The 21612-nt window shown below is 37.3% G+C and overlaps 1 protein-coding gene across 2 annotated transcripts in view; it reads left to right on the forward strand.

Annotated features, from left to right (window-relative positions):
* Nucleotides 1-21612, forward strand: part of CENPI (centromere protein I) — a gene marked incomplete at both ends in the record, with an annotated part of 42421 nt that overhangs the window by 6116 nt on the left and 14693 nt on the right. For both annotated transcript variants that reach the window (XM_082681727.1, XM_082681728.1), the window contains 9 exons: nucleotides 10331-10379; nucleotides 10645-10691; nucleotides 14488-14577; nucleotides 14922-15044; nucleotides 15278-15445; nucleotides 15595-15715; nucleotides 16847-16938; nucleotides 18800-18917; nucleotides 19001-19065. In XM_082681727.1, the coding sequence (XP_082537853.1) occupies nucleotides 10331-10379; nucleotides 10645-10691; nucleotides 14488-14577; nucleotides 14922-15044; nucleotides 15278-15445; nucleotides 15595-15715; nucleotides 16847-16938; nucleotides 18800-18917; nucleotides 19001-19065 (873 nt within the window). The remainder of the gene's footprint in view (nucleotides 1-10330; nucleotides 10380-10644; nucleotides 10692-14487; nucleotides 14578-14921; nucleotides 15045-15277; nucleotides 15446-15594; nucleotides 15716-16846; nucleotides 16939-18799; nucleotides 18918-19000; nucleotides 19066-21612) is intronic.

A 21612-nucleotide genomic window follows, 5' to 3' on the forward strand; every position in this document is an offset into this window, starting at 1 on the left:
GGTCACAAACCACCTAGCTGATCTCCCTGTGCTATGCGGCTGCTTCCCACTAGCTATCTATTTTACATTTGGTAGTGTATATATGTCCATGCCACTCTCTCACTTTGTCACAGCTTACCCTTCCCCCTCCCCATATCCTCAAGTCCATTCTCTAGTAGGTCTGTGTCTTTATTCCTATCTTACCCCTAGGTTCTTCATGACATTTTTTCCCCTTAGATTCCATATATATGTATTAGCATACGGTATTTGTCTTTCTCTTTCTGATTTACTTCACTCTGTATGACAGACTCTAGGTCTATCCACCTCACTAAAAATAACTCAATTTCGTTTCTTTTTATGGCTGAGTAATATTGCATTGTATATATGTGCCACGTCTCCTTTATCCATTCATCTGATGATGGACACTTAGGTTGCTTCCATCTCCGGGCTATTGTAAATAGAGCTGCAGTGAATATTTTGGTACATGACTCTTTTTGAATTATGGTTTTCTCAGGGTATATGCCCAGTAGTGGGATTGCTGGGTCATGTGGTAGCTCTATTTGTAGTTTTTTAAGGAACCTCCCTACTGTTCTCCATAGTGGCTGTACCAATTCACATTCCCACCAGCAGTGCAAGAGTGTTTCCTTTTCTCCACACTCTCTCCAGCATTTATTGTTTGTAGATTTTTTGATGATGGCCATTCTGACCGGTGTGAGATGATATCTCATTGTAGTTTTGATTTGCATTTCTCTAATGATTAATGATGTTGAGCATTCTTTCATGTGTTTGTTGGCAATCTGTATATCTTCTTTGGAGAAACGTCTATTTAGGTCTTCTGCCCATTTTTGGATTGGGTTGTTTGTTTTTTTGTTATTGAGCTTCATGAGCTGCTTGTAAATTTTGGAGATTAATCCTTTGTCAGTTGCTTCATTTGCAAATATTTTCTCCCATTCTGAGGGTTGTCTTTTGGTCTTGTTTATGGTTTCCAGTTTCTTGATTAACACTGTGAAAACCTCATCAGAATTAATGAGGAGAGGATTACTTTTCATGAGATGCCAATGGGCTGATTTTGATAAAATAGCATAATTATTCCCATTGAAAACGTTAATAACTCTAAGAAATCAATCTACTGTCCACATGGAGGACTTTCAAGGACCATCAGTAGTTCACAGACCATGTGAACCATTCATCTAACTGAATTCCTCTTGCTTCTGGAAAGGGAATTCATTCATTGATTTCATTTTTAAAAAATTGACTGTGTTCATTGCATTGATCGAGGCAATGTAGAAGATGCAAAGTTTAGCAGAGAGTTTCCATATTCCAGGGGTTTATAATCCAGTTGGGGGACTAAGGAAAGCAGATAAAGTTAAATAATGTATAAGTTAAATTATCAAAGACAGTATATGTTAACACGAGGATAATAATTGCTGTGATATTCCCAGGAAGGAAAGAACACTGTAAACCAGAGTGATTAGAAAAAGCATCATAAAGTATGTAGGCATTGAGCTAGGCCGTGAAGGTTGAGTAGGATTTGAGATTTGGTGTTTGATATGACAGGAATATTTCAAGCAAAGTTGTGAACTGTGTAAATTGTATTTCAAGAGACCTTAAATAGATCAGATTGACTTAATTACAATTGGTGTCAAGCAGTGGTGGGTGGTAAGGCTGAAAAAGTTGGGTGAGGAAAAATTGTAGAGGTCTTTAAATGTGATGGTAAGGAATTTGAACTTTATCCTATATCCAGTGGGGAAATCACTGAAAAACTTGGGGCAGAACATGTTGAAAGCAACACTGTAGGAAGCTGTATCTAGTAGTGCCAAACATTATGAATTATGATGGAGGCTAGAGTCAGGAAAACTAATTAGGAGACTAACTTGATGATGACATCCTAAACTAGCAGTTCTCAGATACGCTCTGTGGACCCCTTGAGGCTCCCTGAGAACCTTTCAGGAGGTCTCAGTGGTTCAAGTTATCTTTATAGCAATATCAAGATGTTATTAGCTATTTTCACTGTGTTGACATTTGTACTGATGGTGGATAAAACTGCTGGCGCCTTAGCACAAATAAGGGCAGTGGGGCCAGACTGTACTAGTGGTCATTGTGTTCTTCACTGCAGTAAAAAACAAAAATGCTAGTTTCACTTAATACCGTCCCAAATGAAGCAGTAAAAATTACTTCATTAATTATATTAAACTTCAACCTGTGAGACACATCTTTAATATTATGTTTGATGAAATGGGAAGTACAAATAAATCCCTTCTGCATACTAAAGTACAACAGTTGTCCTGAGGAAAAGCACTTGTGTGATTGAGTTGTGAGCTAAACCAGCTGCTTTTTTCACAGAATACCATTTTTACTTCAAAGAGTGACTGACATATAAAATGTGGTTATTCAGACTTGGGTATTTGGCAGATGTTTTCTTGAAAATGAACAAAGTGAGCTGGTCATTTCAAAGAAAAACTGGCACTGTTTTTTGCCAGTGATAAAATTTGAGCTTTTAAGCGGAAATTACAAGTTTGGAAAATTTGTATCTGCCACTGTGAACTTGACAGCTTCCCAATACTTAAAGACTTTCCTGATGAGGATGATAGCAATATTAATGAATGTGATTTTTAGATATTGTATAATGAAATGTGTCAATATTTGGAAGCTTGGTATAGCTAATTTCCAAATTATCAAGTATGATATTATGAAATTATGCATGGGTAAAAGAGCCATCCAAAGTGTAAGATATATCAATGAATTTTAATGGAACAGAGTACAAAGACGGTTCATTGATAAGATTTCAGATTCCACATTGCAGCTGTTCCCTAAGAGGCTATCACTTACCAAGTTTTAGTGAAGTATCAAAGACTAATATCCGCGATTTTCTGAAAAGGCTATTAAAATATTACTTTCTTCTCCAACTACATATCTGTGTGAGGCTGGCTTTTCTTCATGTACTTCAATCAGAACAACATATTGTAGCGGATTTAATGCAGAAGCAGAGAATCCAGCTGTATTCTATTAAGTCAGAAACATTAAAGAAATTTGTAGAAATGTAAAACTGTGTCACTCTAAGTCATTTTTGGGGAAAATATAGTTATTTTTCATAAAATATTTCATTTATTGTTAGCATGTGATGGGCTTATTTTTATTTTTATTTTTTGCAGTACGCAGGCCTCTCACCGCTGTGGCCTCTCCCGCTGCGGAGCACAGGCTCCAGACGCGCAGGCTCAGCGGCCATGGCTCACGGGCCCAGCCGCTCTGCGGCACGTGGGATCCTCCCGGACCGGGGCACGAACCCGTGTCCCTTGCATCGGCAGGCGGACTCTCAACCACTGCGCCACCAGGGAAGCCCTGGGCTTATTTTTTAAATGAGTTAGTAAACATTTAAAAATTTCCGAGTTTTAGTTTCTTATATGGTAAATATCAACAGATATAAACCAGATAAACAAAAGCTCTTTGGGGTCCTCTAATTTTTAAGAATGTAAAGAGTCCCAAGACCAAAAAGTTTGAGAATCACTATCCTAGACTAAGGGGAATGAAAAATTGAAAGGACAAATTTTAGGGGAAATTGTAAAGGAAGAATTGACTTGCTACCTATATTGGATTAAGGGAAGGGTCAAGAGATGAAGATCCAAGTTTTTAAGGCAGCATGACTCAGAATGATGGTACCTTTGACCGTAAAAGGGAATTTGTGAAATGGAGGTAGTTTTGGAAGGAATATAATATGTTTGGCTTTAGATGTACAAAGTTTGAGGCTACATCCTTTAGAAATTCACTCAATGAACATTTATTAACCACATAATATGAATGGCATTGAACTAGTATTAGAAATACAAATATGAGTTAGAATAAGTTAACTCTAAGCCTCATATAGTTAAATTATATGAGGCTTATATGCCAGGCACTAGTATACTTTATATACACAGTATTTCATCATCTCTAAGATGCCATTAGTGTTAAGATGCATCATTATCTTATGAACCATTACAATAGAATGCTGCCATTAAAGCTATCACATGATATGGATTTTAGGATTAGTTCTGTTTTCAGAGATGTTAAAATGTAGAGAAAGAAATGTTAGACTATGTAAAATATTTTTTTCCCAGTTCTGAGGGTCTGAAAGTTCTTTTCTTACATCAGTATTCTAAAAAAAAATTTATTGAGCACCTACTATTTTCTACACTTGTGCTACCAGTATAGTAGCCACTAACTTCATTTGACTAAGTGAGCACTGGGAATGTGGCTAGGCCAAACTGAAATGTGTTGTAAGTGTAAAACACACACTAGATAAGAAGTGGTTTTAACTCACATGAACCTCTTGCGAGCCTTATGTGGTATACACTTTTTTTTTTTCTTTGTGGTATGCAGGCCTCTCACTGTTGTGGCCTCTCCCACCGCGGAGCACAGGCTCCGGATGCGCAGGCTCAGCGGCCATGGCTCACGGGCCCAGCCGCTCCACAGCACGTGGGATCCTCCCGGACTGGGGCACGAACCCGCGTCCCCTACATCGGCAGGCGACTCCCAACCACTGCGCCACCAGGGAAGCCCTGTGGTATACACTTTTATCCCCATTTTAGAGATGAGGAAGCTGAGGCACAGAGAAGTCAAATAATTACCCAGAGTCACGTGACTAGAGCCAGAATTTATGGAAAATGATATTCCCATTTTAGAGATGAGACAACTGAGGCTTGGAAAAGTTACATAACTTGGCTAAGGTAAGCTATCTAGTAAGAGGCTGAGCCTTGAAGGTCTTTAAATGTAGTAGGAGAGAAGATAAGTACAGTGTGAATAAATCCTGTGATAGTATCCACAGAGTTCCATGTGAGTATAAAGGAGAGGTAGCAAAATAAGACTGGGGATCAGGGTTAAAGTCATAGGAATTTGTTTTCAACAGGAAGAGACATGGGTGTTGATGTCAATACGTTTGTGGGTTAGTAAGGGAGATGATTGAGGGAATTCCTGGCCAGTGGTTTTAGTGATTTTTTTTCCTCAAAGTTTCACTTAAGTAGGAGGCAAGGTCTTCTGCTGAGAATGAGGATGGGAAGATAGAATATTATGTTTGAGGAGAGAGTATACATTTTGAAATAGCTTTCGGTGGAAATAGAAATAGGAGGTTAGAGACACCGTTCTGAAGGACCAGATGAGTTTAGGGAGCACGAATTTGTGATAGGTAATTTCTCCAGGGTGGGACAAGGAGGCAAGAGAGTGACCGCCGATGGATCAGGAAGTCTAGAGAGAAAAGGGAGAAGGTGAAGACAAAACAGGGCAGATGGGGAGCACACGCAGCTGAGGTTCAGGATGCCTTGGTGACATTCAGGAAATGTATTGGGTTTAAAAACTGGAATAATAGAAATTGTAGCAGTGGAGTTTAAGATTTCAGGAGGAGGTGGTTCAATGTGATGACAAGATTGAGTGACAATGGGGTGAGTTGTTGAAGTAGTGTGAGGGGATGAAGGTTATTGGAATTGAAATTTTCTCTATCCTTATGGATTTATTGTTGTTGCCGCCCATTTATCAATTATAGAGGGAGGTATGTTGAAAATCTCCCACTATGAAGGCAGATTTGTTAGTTTTCCTTTAAAGTTCTGTCAAATTTTACTTTATATATTTTGAGTCTATTATTAGGTATATGCACAATTATAGTTTTCATATATTGTCCTGCTGAATCAAACCTTTATCATGGAGTTGCCCTTTGTTAGAAATGCTTTTTGTTTTAGTCATTTCGTTTGATATTGACATTGGCTAGTATATTGCTTGGTATATTACCATCTTTTGGTTTTTTGAAAAATCTTCTTTTGCCCTCATGTCTTAGATGCCCCTTTTATTTATTTATTTTTAAAAAACTATTTTCTTTTTATATTTTTGGCTGCATCAGGTCTTAGTTGCGGCACGTGGGATCTTTCGTTGCAGCACGGGCTCTTCGTTGTGGTGCGCAGGCTTCTCTTTAGTTGTGGCGCGGGCTCCAGGGTGTGTGGGCTCTGTAGTTGTGGCGCACAGGGTCCAGAGCACATGGGCTTTGTAGTTTGTGGCACTCGGGTAGGCTGTCTCTTTGAGGCTCACAGTGTGGGCTTTGTTGCCCCATGGCATGTGGGATCTTAGCTCCCCAACCAGGGATCGAACCTGCATCCCCTGCATTGGAAGGCAGATTCTTTACCGCTGGACCACCAGGGAGATCCCTTAGATGCCTCTTTTCAATAGCATATAACTAGATTTTATTTTTAAATCCTGTCTGATGATTTTCACTTTTACCTGGAAAATTAGTTTATTTACTTTTGTAGTGATTGTTGATACAGTAGAAATGAATTGAAATATCAATATCTTATTTTGAGCTTTCTAAATGATCTGCTTTTTTCTGATTCTTTCCCTCATCCCTCTTATTTTGGATTGATTGTGGTTTTCCCCCATTCTTGGTTGGAAATTACACATTCTGTGTGTGTTGTTTTAGCTGTTATTGTACCTATTTTAACATGCATATATAGTGTAAAATGTAAAACAGTGTCATTCTTCTTACTGTTTTTCTTTTGTTTGGAAAATGTAGTTATTTTTCATAAAATATGTCATCTAGCATATAATGGGTTTATTATTTTTTAATGAATTAATAACTTTATAATGTTCTCAGTTTAAATTTTTAATTTTTTTTCTTAAAGTCTAAAGGTAACTAATATCTTTACCTTCATCTTGAATGATACAAGGACCTTAGAATGCTTTAACTCTGATCACACCCCTCCCAGATTATATGCTATTATCTGGTTTTAGTTCTGGCTCTTTCTTCTCCATCCTCCTCCACATACACATACAGTAGACATTATTTTCTTCACAGTTGGTGTTTGTCTAGATTTGCCCACATATTTGCCAATATCTTTGCTCATCATTTGTTTTTGCATCTCAGACCTTCAATCGAGTTCATTTTCTAGAATATTCCTTCAGTAAAATCTTTGCCTAAAAATATCTTTACTATGCCCTTGCTCTTGAAAATTGGTTCTGCTGTGTGTAGAACTCTAGGGTGACAGTGAAATTCTCTCAGGACATTGACAATATTGCACTGGCACCTCCTTTCCATTGTTGTCGAATCAGTCTAATTGTAGTATGTCATTTCTTTTCTCGCTGGATACTTTTTTAAAACAGCTTTGTTGAGATGTAACTCACATACCATACAGTCCACTCAAAGTAAAATCCACTGGTTTTTAGTATGTTCACAGATATGTTCAACCATGAACAGAGTCAGTTTTAGAACATTTTCATCACCTCAAAAATCTCATACCTCTTGGGAAACCAAAAAAGTCATGTGACTTGCTTTATTGTGACATTCTTTCACTTTATTAAAAAAAAACTCATACCTTTTAGCTATCACCCCCATCTTCCTATTTAGAGGTTCTTAAGCAACTCTTAATCTATTTTATGTCTTTAGAGATTTGCCTATTCTGGACATTTCACATAAATGGAATCATACAATATGGGGTCTTTTTTTCTTTTTCTTTTCTTTTTGTTTTTGGCTGCCCTGCGCAGCATGCAGGATCCTAGTTCCCCAACCAGAGATCAAACCCAGGTTCCCTAGAGTGGAAGCACGGAGTCTTAACCACTGGACCGCCAGGGAAGTCCCTAATATGGGGTCTTTTTTGACTGGCTTCTTTTACTTAGCATAATGCTTTCAAGATTCAGCCATGTTGTCAGCATGTATGAGTACTTCATTCTTTTAACCTGTTATCTTTTTTCCATAATGTAAAATTTACCATTTTAACTATTTTAAGTGTTATTAATGGTTATAAATTTTTAAGTGTTATTAATTTTTGTTATTAATTGTTATTAATTGCATTCATAATGTTGTGCAACCATCACTGCTATCTATTTTCAAAACTTTTGTATTACCATAAACAGAAACTCTCTAGCCAGTAAGCAATAACTCCCCATTCCTCCTCCACCCAGCCCCTGGGAACCTCTAATCTACTTTCTGTCTATGAATTTGCCTATTCTAGGTGCCTCATATAAGTGGAATCATCCAGTATTTGTCCTTTTGTGTCTGGCTTCTTTCACTTAGCGTGTCTTCAAAGTTCATCCATGTTATAGCATGTGTCAGAACTTCATTTTTATGGCTGAATAGTATTCCATTGTATGTTTATACCACATTTTGTTTATCCATTATCTGTTGATGAACCCTTGGGTTGTTTCTATCTTTTGGCTAACATGAATAATGCTGCAGTAAACGTTGGCATGCAAGTGCCTGTACAAGTCCCTGCTTAGAATTCTTTTGGATACATACTTAGGAGTTCTTCCAGGCAGGGACTGAGCCTCTTATAACCCAGGTATTTAGTATTGTAAACTTCATAAGAGCAGACCTTTTTGTCTGTTTTATCCACTGCTTAATAAGTACTTGTTTCATGAGTGAATGAATGAATAGGAGCTATTCATAAATGTTTGTCAAATAATTGCAATATACTTGAGTAGTTTTCATGATGCTGACTAGAGAGTTTCTTGCTCAGCATGGCAGAGGGGAAGGGGGCCTGCTTTTTTTCTTTTTCTTTTCTTTTTTTCTATCTTTTAAAAAATACTTACTGAAGTATACATACACAAAATTACTTATAAGTTATCAGCTCAATTAATTTTTATAAACCGAACATATTTGTATAAATATCAGCCAGATCAAGAAATAGGGATCCTAACTTTTAAAAGCATTAAAAGTCACAACTTGGCAGGCGCCTGACTCTGTAGTGACTGAGATGTGGTGGTTAACTATTTGCCAGAAAAGCAATTGTAAAGTCTTAGATGCACATGAATTTTTCCTTTCTAGATGTGATTAAAGGAGAATGTCAGATAGAATGCTGGGGCCTAGGGTGGCACTCGTTTCATACCCAACATGATAAACAGTATTGCTAATGGTTCATATCCTAGGGATGTGAGGCAGTGAGTTTCTTTTGTTTTTTGGGTTTTTTTTACTGAAAGTTACTATATTTTGTGTACAATGTGGCAGACTTGGTCATAACATGTATTCTTTCCTTAAAAACAAGAAGACCCTATATATAAATCCACACTTATTACAAGTATGTTCATTCTTTATCAACCCATTTCTAAGTAAAGGAGTGGCAATATGGAATGCTGTACTTCAAAGTTTAGAATCAAGACTACTAAATTTGAGTTTGTTTAAAGAAAATCTTTGCTTTTGTTGCCTTCTCTAGTCCTATTTAATAATTTACTTTTTCAGCTTCCTAACGTTTAAAGCAGGTATTGGCAATTTTTTTCTTAAAGGGCCAGGTAGTAAATATTTAGGTTTGAGTGCCATACTGTCACAAGTACTCACTCTGCTGGTGTAGTGCAAAAGCAGCTACAGACAGTAAATACATAAATGAATGACTGTGTTCCAATAAAACTTTATTCACAATAACCAGCAGTGGGCTGGATTTGACCCACAGGTTGTTGTTTACCCATCCCTCCAATAGAGTATTATTTCCTTGTCTGATAAACAGATATTCTTAATTTAATGAACTCTAATTTATTGGGTTTTTTTATGTTTTATTTTATGGTTATCATTTTTTTTTAATGAAAGAAAAACACTGCCACCCTCTGGTCCTGAAGATATTCTACTCTAGTTTTCTTCTAGAACAGGTATCAGCAAACTTTTCCTGTAAAGGGCCAGATAGTGAATATCTTAGGCTTTGCAGGCCACTCAGTCTGTGTCACAACTGCTCAGCTCTGCTGTTGTAGTGAGAAAGCAGCCATGGCCAATACATAAATGAGTGACTGCGGCTGTGTTCCAGTAAAGCTTGATTTGCAAAAACAGGTGGACTGTAGTTTGCTGACCCCTGATCTAGAATAAAACCTCAACAAATGGACGCTCAAAATGAAGTGGTATAAGGGAACCAAGGAATCATTTAGTAGTTTAACAAATTTATTATGTGATATTTGCCAAACTGAGGGCTAAATGATTAATTAAATTCTGGTATATCCACTCACTGGAATATTAAGATCATTGAAAATGATCATTTTGAAGACCAAGTAACATGGGAAAACACTTTTAAGTGGGAAATCAGGATAAAAATTTTAAGTTTGTATCTTAATAAATATGGACCTACTAGAAGGAATACATGAATTTTTGTTAGGTAGAAGAATCTTTTTCTGGTTTTCAAATTGTCTGCATTGTCGTTGTATTCCAAAAATAACTTTAAAATGGCATAAAGGGATGCCAATTAAAACTATTGTTTTTTTTTATCACTACTATTTAGTATGAAAAAGAGAAGCTTTGTAAAACTATTGTTCAATGAAGTCCCAAAACCTTTTTTCTTAGTATAAGATTGACATTTGAGGAAAATGCATTGTTGCTCTGTTCAAGATATATTGTCATTTTTTTCTTTTATTTTTTATATTTTGACAGTGCCCTTATGTCTGCCATTTGTTGTATTTACTTACCAAAAAAGAGAATGGTGAGTATTTTCATTCCAATTGTATTACATTCACTCTGTGGAATTAGCATTTGTATCGGCCTTTATAAAGTTAACTGTTAGCATTAGTTCTATGACAAGGTTTTGTGGGATTTCTTTTTAGTACTTTTATCTAAGAGCATCTGCTTAATGGCTTAACTGAACAGCGTAATTATATTCTTAATGTGTTGTAAGGAGAAGCTATCTGAACAAGGTTTCTTTTTATTCTGAACCACAGACTAGTAATTCTTTTCTTTACCTTTTCTAGTCAAACCATTTCGTGTGAGAAAACTGCTTGATCTTCAGGCCAAAATGGTGAGTACTGAAAAGACCTAAGACTGGCCAGTGTACTTTGTGCTAGGTACCGAGCTAGGCTTTGCGGATGTAAAATCGAATGCGTCATTACCTTCAAGGAACTTAATTGCCTGGGGAGCTCAGTCAACAAAATAAAAAATCAGAATCAGACTGGGGTCAAGGAGGAGTGGTGATGGTGAGTAGAATTTAACTAGGCCAAGAAAGAAGAGAAGGGCACTCTTGGCAGAGGGAACAGCATGAGCAAAGCCAGGTCGATACCAAATAGCAGAAACCGTTTACGGAACTGGGTTGGTATGGCTGGAAAATAAGTGTTAGGGAGTAGTCAAAAATGACTACTTTATTTTATTAAAGTGACTAGCTTATTTATTCTGTGGCTGTGATCTAGGAAAGCATTCTTTTCTGGATACTTAAACTTCAGTATATTCCCTGACTTTTATCTCTTGTCCTTACAGCTCTCTTGCATTGTTATTTCCACTATACCTGCCAGGTAACAGAAGTCTGTGAAGCTTTGGGTGTAAAACAATAGGAAGTTGTAGTGCCTATGCCTAACTGTTGAAGCCTGCGTAACCTATGTAGAGGCATTCAAATTTCATGAAAAATACAAACACATGCGCACATGTGTGCTTCTCCATTGTGAGGTTTCCTGTTGGTACAATTCAATGATTGTTCTTGTTTTATAGCTTCCTATTTTGGCTCTCTGGGTGCAGTATATTCTCGTAGCTCTCTGAGGATAGTAATGATAATGTTTTTGTCCAAATTTAATTTTATTTCACATTAATAGAAATTATGAAAACGATATACATTTTTCCATGTTAACAGCAAAACAATTCAATGGAATAAGAAAATCTTACCATAAATAACATCTTGTTGATTTGTATTAACTGAGACAAGTATATGTTCAAGTTAAAAAAATGACTCAGTACAGTGTCTAAAAATTTTTAACCCAGACATTAAATATATGGCTTCATTATTAATATTCTATATAGTACATTACTAAATTACCCCATTATCAATGCCTATTTATAAAGATACATTCATAAAATTGTTTTGATAAGCTGGATTTTGGTGACTTTGATCACATCCAGCAATACCGAGCCTAGAAGACATAGCCATGCTCACATGTAACTGAACATGTAAAATGGTAACAGGCATAATCAGCCCATGTAAGCAAATGTATTGGGTATGTGAATTTTTGATACCTGCAAAGGTATGTGTCCCCTCTATACCCATCCGTGCCCCATAACTTCCCATCATGATGGACACAGAACAGAGAAATTGTCTTTCTGGTGGCAAGCATGAATGGTGGGAAGTGGAGCAGGCACGTTGTTATCTTATATGCACCAGGCCCTTTGAGAGCAGTCTTTGGAAAAGGAAGGGGGAGTTCCTTTCTTGTTTGTTTGGTCTTTCATGGTAGATGCTTTCCTCAAATACCTGGTAAACATTGTTTGCCCATATTTAATAATAAAGCACTAAAATGGTCATTGGAAACTTGTGTACGTGAGCAGGACTTGTTCATTGTAGGATCTTGATGTTTCATTGGGAAATTCCCCAGATGATGGTGTCATTTTTCCTAAGAAATTCTCCTGGGGACTTCCCTGGTGGCGCAGTGGTTAAGAATCCGCCTGCCAATGCAGGGGACACGGGTTCGAGCCCTGGTCTGGGAAGGTCCCCCATGCCGCGGAGCAACTAAGCCCGTGTGCCACAACTACTGAGCCTGTGTGCCTAGAGCCTGCGCACCTCAACAAAGAGTAGCCCCTGATCGCCTCAACTAGAGAAAGCCCACGTGCAACAACGAAGACCCAACGCAGCCAAAAAATAAATAAATAAAATAAAATAAAATAAAATAAAAATTCTCCTGTTTCCTGACTAGGGGTTGTATTCGTCAGGCTTCTCCAGAGAAACAGAACCACTAGGATGTGTGTATATATAGAGAAAGATTTTTATAAGGGATTGGCTCACAAGATTATAGAGACTCATAAGTCCAACATCTGTAGGGTGGGCCTGCAGGCTGGAGATCCAGGAGAGCTGATGTTCCAGTTTGAGTTCATCGGCAGTCGGCAGTCTGGTGGAGAATACTCTCTTGCTTGGGGGAGCTAGTCTTTTTGTTCTGTATAGGCCTTCAACTGATTGAATGAGGCCCACCCACATTATGGTGGGTAGTCTGCTTTACTCAAGAGTCCACCCATTTAAATGTTAATCTCATCAGAAACACCCAGAACATTTGATTTGGGCACCCCATGGCCCAGCAAAGTTGACATGTAAAATTACTTGCCACAGGGCTATAAACCTGGCTACTAGCACTCTGGGACTTAAGCACTAGGAAAGATTGGGGATAGGTTCTGGTACACTCCCTCAGTTCTGCAAACTGTATGAGTCCAGCTTTTATCTTCAGTGAGTAAAACCCTGATGTTTGCCAGTGTAGTGAAGGAATTTGGGGTTCTAACTGCTTCTTATGTAGGCTTTCAACCAGTCCTTCTGTTTTTCAGCCCTCTTGCACCTCCACTTTTCAGAGGTGCAAGAGGGCTGAAAAACAGAAGTGCAATTTCCCTCAAATTTCTGAGCCTTTCTGGGAGTTCTCAAGCATGAATCTGCTGCTTTTGAGGCTTTTTCTGTTGCTGCCTTAGCTTTCGTTTTCTCTATTCTGCTAAATTGATTATTGTTTGTCCATCTTCATTTGAGGTTCCAAAATCTTGTTGAGACCTCACATGTGCTATTGTCTGCCTTCTTGTTCTCTTTGAACTTGTGCTTTATGCATTTTTCCATTCCTTTACTTTTTAGTGGGGCTTTATGAGGACCCAGAATTAAACATGTATGTTCAGTATGCCATGTTTAACTGGAAGTCTCTCTCTCTCTTTCTTTTAAGAAAGTGTTAACTTTTTAACAATAAAGATAGGTTTAGTTAACTAGACAATAAGTTCTAAAGGTCTCTCCACTCCTAAGTATTTGCTCTTTCAAAAACATTCCAACTCAAAGCAAACACTCTGGTGCTAATTGATAATGAGTACAGAGATCAGAAGATATTTCAGCATAGATAGCCTGGGTCATTTTGGTTTTGTTATCATAAATTTAATTTCAGGAAGCTATTATAAAATAGGAATACTGTATTTCTAATCCCCATTTTCTGCCTTCCTTATTTTGTATAGTAGTTGATTCAATAAAATAGTAATATAATAAAACAGTTCGGTTTCTTCCTTGGAATTTTAGTGGTATGCTTCCTCTGGATAGCCAGATATATCAAACACAGGTATCCAGCAGTAAGGACTTCTGTCATAAAATTAATGTTTTTGTAAAGACTTCAGTTATATCAAGCTGTTTGACTTCTGCATACTAATTGTTAGATATCCTAGTGAATTTTCCAAGGATCATGATGCTAAGGTATTAATATTTCCTTTGCTCTGTTTTCTTGGCTTCCCTTTTTGTCCTTCCACCTTCCTGTCTAAATCAAGAATGAGTAAACTTTGAGTCCTGAGTATTATACCAGTGAGAGTAAGCCATTCTAGCAGATATGACTGGTAAGCCTAAGGCACGGGCAGAGAAGAAGAGAGAAAATATAAGGAAGAAGTGAAATATGGAAAAAGGTCACAAAAGAGAAGATGACAAGTTGGCGAGGGTTGCTTTATGATAGTTGATTTAAATGTTTGAGTTTCTATTCCTTGATTTTCTATAGCATCTTCCTATAGCTATATCACATAATAAAATTAGGGTCTGAATATATGTTTAATCTTTTTATTTTATTGTTACTTTTTTTTTCTTACTGGCCACAGAATTGAAAATTGAAACTCTTATTTTATTTCAGGGAATGCAGCCTCATCTCCAGGCTTTGTTGTCACTATATAAATTCTTTGTTCCTACTTTGATTTCTGTATCTTTGCCTATGAGGAAGAAGGTAAGGGATTAAGGAGCAGTAAGTCATATTGAGATAGAAATATGTTGTTTTGAGTAAGTTAATTTATAGATTTGGACTAAAATGTTTACAGCATACTGTTTTAAGATCTAATATTGTGGCGCTGTTTCTGAGTGTTTTTAGGGATTAGCACTTCATTTTGATTCCATTCAATGTATTCCATTCAATGTAATAGATTCCTGATTAGAAAAAAAAACTTAAATGGATTTGCATGGGTGTAAAATATTTCATAATTAATATACTTTCAATTAATGAAGAGTTTTAGGTTTTATGCTGCTCCGACTTATGGATACCTCCTCTCGTGTACTTTACATTCAAATTTATAGATCTATTTTAAGAATTCAGAGAATCTGTGGAAGACAGCTCTACTTGCTGTGAGGCAAAGGAATCAGGGACTTCCTCCAGAACCTCTAAAGTTGATGTTAGCTAATGTCCATCCTATAAAAAGAGTAAGTATCTAAAACCCCAAGTGACTTGCAGTATTCTTTTATTAAATTCAAACAATAACCATTCAGATGTTGGAAGAGATTATAAATATTTAAGTACATTTTAATTACCCAGTATTCTATGCAAACTATATTCAGACTCCATTCATTAAACCACCTTAACAAGTGCTTTTACATTTATAGTTTGTAATCTGCTTAGTCCATTGATAGATTGTTTTATTATCTTTCTTTTTTAGAAATGGAATTCTCACTCAGTTATACCAGTGCTAAATTCCCGTAACTACAGTAAAGAAAGTGGGAAAAAGGGGATGAATCTTTCTGATTATTTCAGTAGCAATGGATCATTTCCACTGGAACAGCTTAAAAGCTTCCCTCAACTCTTACAGAACATCCATTGCTTAGAGGTATGTGACTGGACCATGTGCTTATTTGCATTTTCCATTTGATCTTCATGGCCTTTATTTTTGTTATATATTTCCTATCTGATGATTTCCTTGTTGCTCTGATCTCCTTTTTATATACTTACAGTTGACCGATTGTTCTGTCTTTGCAGCTGCCTTCTCAGATGGGCGCAGTGCTGAACAACTCTCTGCTACTACACTATATTAACTGTGTCAGAGATGAGTCAGTCTTACTGAGGCTCTATCACTGGTTGAGTCAAACATTACAAGAAGGTAAAAATTGATACTTAGAAGTGTTAGATGAATGAAGAAGGAATAAGATGGTTTACAAATGGGTTTCTTTTAAAAGGGTGCCAACTTCTAGACAGGAGGAGCCTTCATATGCTGTAATTATTTTTCTGGTAATCATGTATTCAGAGCCTGAATGCTGCTGCTGTTGTAATTTTAAGGGGTAGTAAGAAAGGAGGTGTATTGTTAAGGAAACACTGCTGGATGGCCACCAAAACTCACTGGGTGGCTCTACTTTGATGACTGTCACAGTCCAAGGCCTCTTCATCTTTGTATGTTCAGAAACTTGCTGTTAAGCCCCCAGAACCATCAGATTAATGCTAACCAAACTCAGAGACTGTTGTGTAAGCCAGAATGTCAACTTTTTATTTCATAATAGAAGTAATTCTGGTGACCAAAATTTTCATGTTTGCCGACTAGAATAGCTCCTCTCTGCTATCAATATATATGGGGGCCACATTAGTCATCAGAAAGTTTCTTAATTGTAGAACTGAAGGAAAAGGCAGTGAGGGAGTTTTTCATCCAGGCCATAGTAAAGCCTGATCATTTCATTCCTCCAAGGAGGTCGATTTCTCTAAACATAGTATTGAGTTCACCAGATTATTTCTTTCCTGGATAAGTAAATCCTGACTCTTCAAGTGTTTAAGGTCAGTTTTAGTTGGTTCCAGGATAACTCTCCTTTTCCTACTCAGTCTTTCTTTACATAGGATATGATACAGTTTGTTAGATTTCCACTAACTAAAGTTCTGCCACCCTTAGATTACCCCCAGCTCACCCTAATTGAAGTTTAGGCATTCTCAAACTTTTAATTCATACACTTATAGTCTTTTGGATTACTGTGTGGCATAAAGCTAATCACATTCATTATATGTAACATTTACTAGTTTATTTTTTCACCGTAAGCTTTCCCCCTATATTACCAAGTTCTTGAGAAACATCACACTATCACTTCCACATATATATTATAGTCTCCAGTGTGAGTTGGCTAGGATGTATGAGACAGATAGCTTGTTTATATTTGTCATTTATTTGTCACTTTAGAGTTGTGGTGGTTATGTTTTGTGTAGTTTTTAGTGTTGTGCAACCGGAGCCTTATGTTTAATATTTTTGTTCCAGAATGTATTTGGTACAAGGTGAATAATTATGAACATGGAAAAGAATTTACCAACTTCCTGGACACTATCCTCAAGGCAGAATGCTTCTTACAAGTAAGATTCTGCTTGTTTCCTACACACTTCACCATTTAAAAAAAAATATATATATATATTTATTTATTGAGCTGCGCTGGGTTTTAGTTGCGGCATGCAGGATCTTTAGTTGTGGCATGCGAACTCTTAGTTGAGGCATGTAGGATCTAGTTCCCTGACGAACTAGATCGAACCCAGGGATCGAACCCAGGGATCGAACCCAGGCCCCCTGCATTGGGAGCGTGAAGTCTTAGCCACTGGACTACCAGGTAAGTCCCACCACTTCTTAATTTATTTAGATATCCATTAAAAACCTTTTCTTTAGTGCTTGACATCTTTTGTAAACAATATTTATTCAATTCAAAATTCATTATAAATAGAGCCAAGTTGCACTGTCGTTTATCTTTGTACTGTTGGATTTGAAGAAAGAATTTGTTAAATTATGCAAATAAGAGAGAAAGGTATAGGGAATTCCCTAGCTGTCCAGTGGTTAGGACTCCGGCGCTCTCACTGCCGAGGGCCTGTGTTCAATCCCTGGTCAGGGAACTAAAATCCCGTGAGCCCCCTACCCCCCCCAAAAAAGAGAGAAAGGTCTATAATTTAAGAGAACAAACTGAAGATGTAATTGAATGCATTAAATTAATTGAATTAGCCAGTAAGATAAATCTCATAGGGTCACTACTTGTGTCCTTATAATCAACAAACATTTTTTGATTGTCGAATATGTTCCAGCCAATTAATTATTTGGCCTGGGTAACCCTGAGTTATACTTTTAAGCTGCCACTCAGATATCAGCACCATCAAGAAGCCTTTACTCAGTCTGGGTTAGATGTTTGTTCTACGTGCTTCCTTAGCTCTCTGTGTTTACCTGTATCGTGGTACTTTCAGCATCTGTTTTTCCACACATTATGAGCTGTGGACAGGTGGGAACCATGTCTAACTTTTCTTCATGTATGGGTGTTCAACTTGGTACCTGATACAAAAGAGATTCTCAATAAATGTTTGTTGAATAAATCTTAAGGGTATGGTGTGAAACCATTGAATTAGAAGTTGGGTGTGGATAATGGTGGTGAGGATAAAAGGATGAATTTAGGTTGATTTTTTAGATTTCCTGCTTGGGAGGATGATGATGGGAATATAAGAAAAGCAGGCTAGGAAGGAAAGATATATTTGATTTGAAAGATGCCTGTGGGATATCTAAGAGGTCCAGTAGGCAGTTAGATAATGAGCCTAGAGCTCAGGAGTGAGATTTGGGCTAGAGATGCAGAAATTTTGGACTCCTCATGATATAGGTGGTGGTTTTAGCTATGTTATAGATGAGATTGTCCACAGAATTCATGTCATGAAAAGAAGGTCCAGAATAGAGTCGTGGTGCACGCCACTATTTAAGGCTCAGGACGACAAAGTTAAAAGGGAAAACCCTGGATCTTCACTCTGGTAAAAACAGAGGCAGCCTAGACATTCAGGCCTCTCCAGATGGTGCTGCCCAGAGTTTGGGTTTGGTCTATGGCCCCTAATGAAATTCCAGCCTTATTATACAACATTGTATACACTCTATTGACTATCATGTACTCCAACATAATACAATTTCATTTATCTTTAAAAATATTCCATAACTTGACTTCTTACCTTCTTTCCAATTGGTAAAGTTTTATGGTGTTTGAAAACTATGTTGATAAAGATGGTAATGTATCCAAATATTAATCATCTGATCCTTTTTATGAGAAAGTCTGGCACCTAATCCAAGGCTTTTAATTATATTTATGACAAAAAACATTAGTCTAAGGGTAAAACAACTATAGCACAAAGTAAACTGGTTGTTTCAAGAGTAATTACAACTGAAGAGTTCCATGCAAGGTTTTACTATCAACTTGTGTTACAGGAGGGGTTTTATTCCTGTGAAGCATTCCTGTATAAGAGCCTTCCTCTCTGGGATGGCCTCTGTTGTCGATCACAGTTCCTTCAACTTGTGAGCTGGATTCCTTTTAGTAGCTTCTCTGGTATGTATCGCGAAAATTTGGAGTCATTTAATTTAATGTAATATTAATTAAAAGGATTGAATAATTTTTTTTATTACTTTTAGAGGTGAAACCACTTCTTTTTGACCATCTGTCACGGCTCTTCTTTACATCAACTATTTATTTCAAGGTAAAAAAATTGTCTTGCTTAGATTCAATAGGAAATATTAGTCTGTGGCTGGTGGTACACAGTTTTAAACCCACACTATAGCAGTGTTTTGTAACAGGAGTTGCTTGGACCTGGACTTGAGGTCCTGCATCATTCAAATCAAAGTTAATGTGTAGAATCTTCTGTTTTTAAGGTTTTGTTACATGTAATTTTCCTGAACTGTAACAGATGACAAAGTGAATGAACAGGTGGCAAATGAGTATTAATAAAAACAAACTGGGAAATAACTTAAGCATACTTAGTTTGATTGTTGTGGTTGATAATTTTGTAGATACACTTATTCATTTCTCAAATGTGTATTGAGCACCCACTATGTGTTATAATATAGTCATTTTCTGCTAATAAAATTGTTCTAACCTTATATAATAAAATTAAAAGTTGTTACTATTTTGCGGTGTGCTCCAAAAAAAACCCACTGTGGCTTCCAGGACTAAGTTTGAGAGCCACTTTTTTATAGAATGGTTATTCCTTTTCTAAAAGAGTGACAATATAATCAATGTTTCTTTTTTTCACCTTAAATCACTTACTGTTTGCCACATTTACAGGAAAAATATATTGTCCTGGTTAGTGTTTGTCATAATCAACTGGTACTTTATAATTACCTATCACATTAACTTGGATTCAAGTTTTATTTATATTATTTGTAACTTTGTACCTTACCATGTCATGTCATTCACATGACAATACCCACTGCTTCTCCCAGATAACACATTTTCAGAGACTTCATTTTGCAACTTTCTGTGATTCTCTTCCGATCTTCTAATTCAGTTATTCTTTATTTCTTCTCTTATTCTACCAATCTAGAGCGCTATTTATCTGTAAATATTAGGTTAAACCATATGAATAGGTTTAACCTAATAAGTCAAAGATGTTTGACAATTGGCAGTTTCATATGTTCCAGCCTAATAAGTATATATACATTTATACACACATGCATATTTTTATATTTGAGAGTGGGGGGTGGGGAGAGGAAGGGAAACAGACAGAAGGCCAAAGACAGAAATCAGGGGAATGCTCACTGTTTAATTCTCACTGAAAAGGAGGTGTCTATGAAGGAACCTTTTCAAGAGGTATGAAAAGGACCAGGAGAACAGTAGCGCCAAAGAAACAGAGAGAATACAGGCTATCAAGAAGGAGTGAAGGGATAATGTTGCTACATATCCCAAGAGGGTCCAGAAAGATGTGGACCAAAAAAAAGTTTCTTTTGGAATTGATAATACAGAGGTCTTGGCTACCTTTGTGAGCAGGTTCAGTGGAGTGTGGGGGTAAAAACCAAATTGTGGAGGTTGAGGAGTTGATGAGAAATGAAGACAAGACAATGAGTATTGACTGTGTTTCCAAAAGTTTGGCTAAAAAGAAGAGGTAGAGAGAGAGAGAGAGAGCTGTAGTGGGACTTTGAATCAAGGGAAGGTTGTAATTTTCTTTGTCCCCAGAGTGAGAAAAACCTGCACATGTTTATAGATAGGATGCAAGGAGCCAGATGAGAAGAGAGAGAGGTTGAAAATGGGGGAAAGATGAGGGATAATTGACAGTGGCAGGGTTTCAGAAAAAGCATGAAGGTATTGGTTTAAGACTAGGTAGAGGACTTTGATTGAATGGTTGGTAAGAGGTTGGGAGGTACTACTTATTCTCTAAGATTGGGGATGAGGATGTAGAGATAGGTGGACATATAGATACATTTGTACAGTTTGAAAAAAGAGCAAGAAATTGAAATACTTGTGCCTAAAAATGTTAAATTTCTCAAAATAGGAAGTGCATTGTAGAGGACAGAATTGAGTAGGGGGCTTCAAGATGGTGTTATGTGCTTAGCCATTAAAAAGAATGGGAGCGAGAGACAGCTAATTGAAGAGAAATATAGTAAAAAGGATTATTGAGCTTCATTAAGGGCCCAGATGAAGTTGGAGACCATAACTTAGGAGTGTAGAGCTGTGCTTCTCAACCATTTTTGTTTTAAGCCCATGCCCCCTTCTCATAAACGTAAGAATCTCATGCCTTCCTTTAATGTGGAGGCTGGATGGGGTAGAGTAGGTGAGTGGAGATTTTCTGAATATGTCATAGTAATATCGAATATCTTTTCAAGTGTTAAATTGATACCAAAATAGAGGATTGTTTTAGGTGATTCCAAGGTTGCTTTCAACTTGAACATATTTATAACCTGAATGTGAAGTGTCACTTTTTAAAAAAATATATGTTTCTTAATTAATTTATGTATTTATCTATTTTTGGCTGTGTTGGGGTCTTCGTTGCTGCACATGGGCTTTCTCTAGTTGCGGCGAGCTGGGGCTACTCTTCATTGTGGTGCGCGGGCTTCTCATTGCAGTGGCTTCTCTTGTTGAGCATGGGCTCTAGGCGTGCAGGCTTCAGTAGTTGCAGCACGTGGGCGCAGTAGTTGTGGTTCGCGGGCTCTAGAGCGCAGGCTCCATAGTTGTGGCGCACGGGCTTAGTTGCCCTGCAGCATGTGGGATCTTCCTGGACCAGGGATCGAACCCGTGTCCCCTGCATTGGCAG

Source organism: Grampus griseus, assembly GCF_964374135.1.
Source record: "Grampus griseus genome assembly, chromosome: X".
NCBI classification, from domain to species: domain Eukaryota; kingdom Metazoa; phylum Chordata; class Mammalia; order Artiodactyla; family Delphinidae; genus Grampus; species Grampus griseus.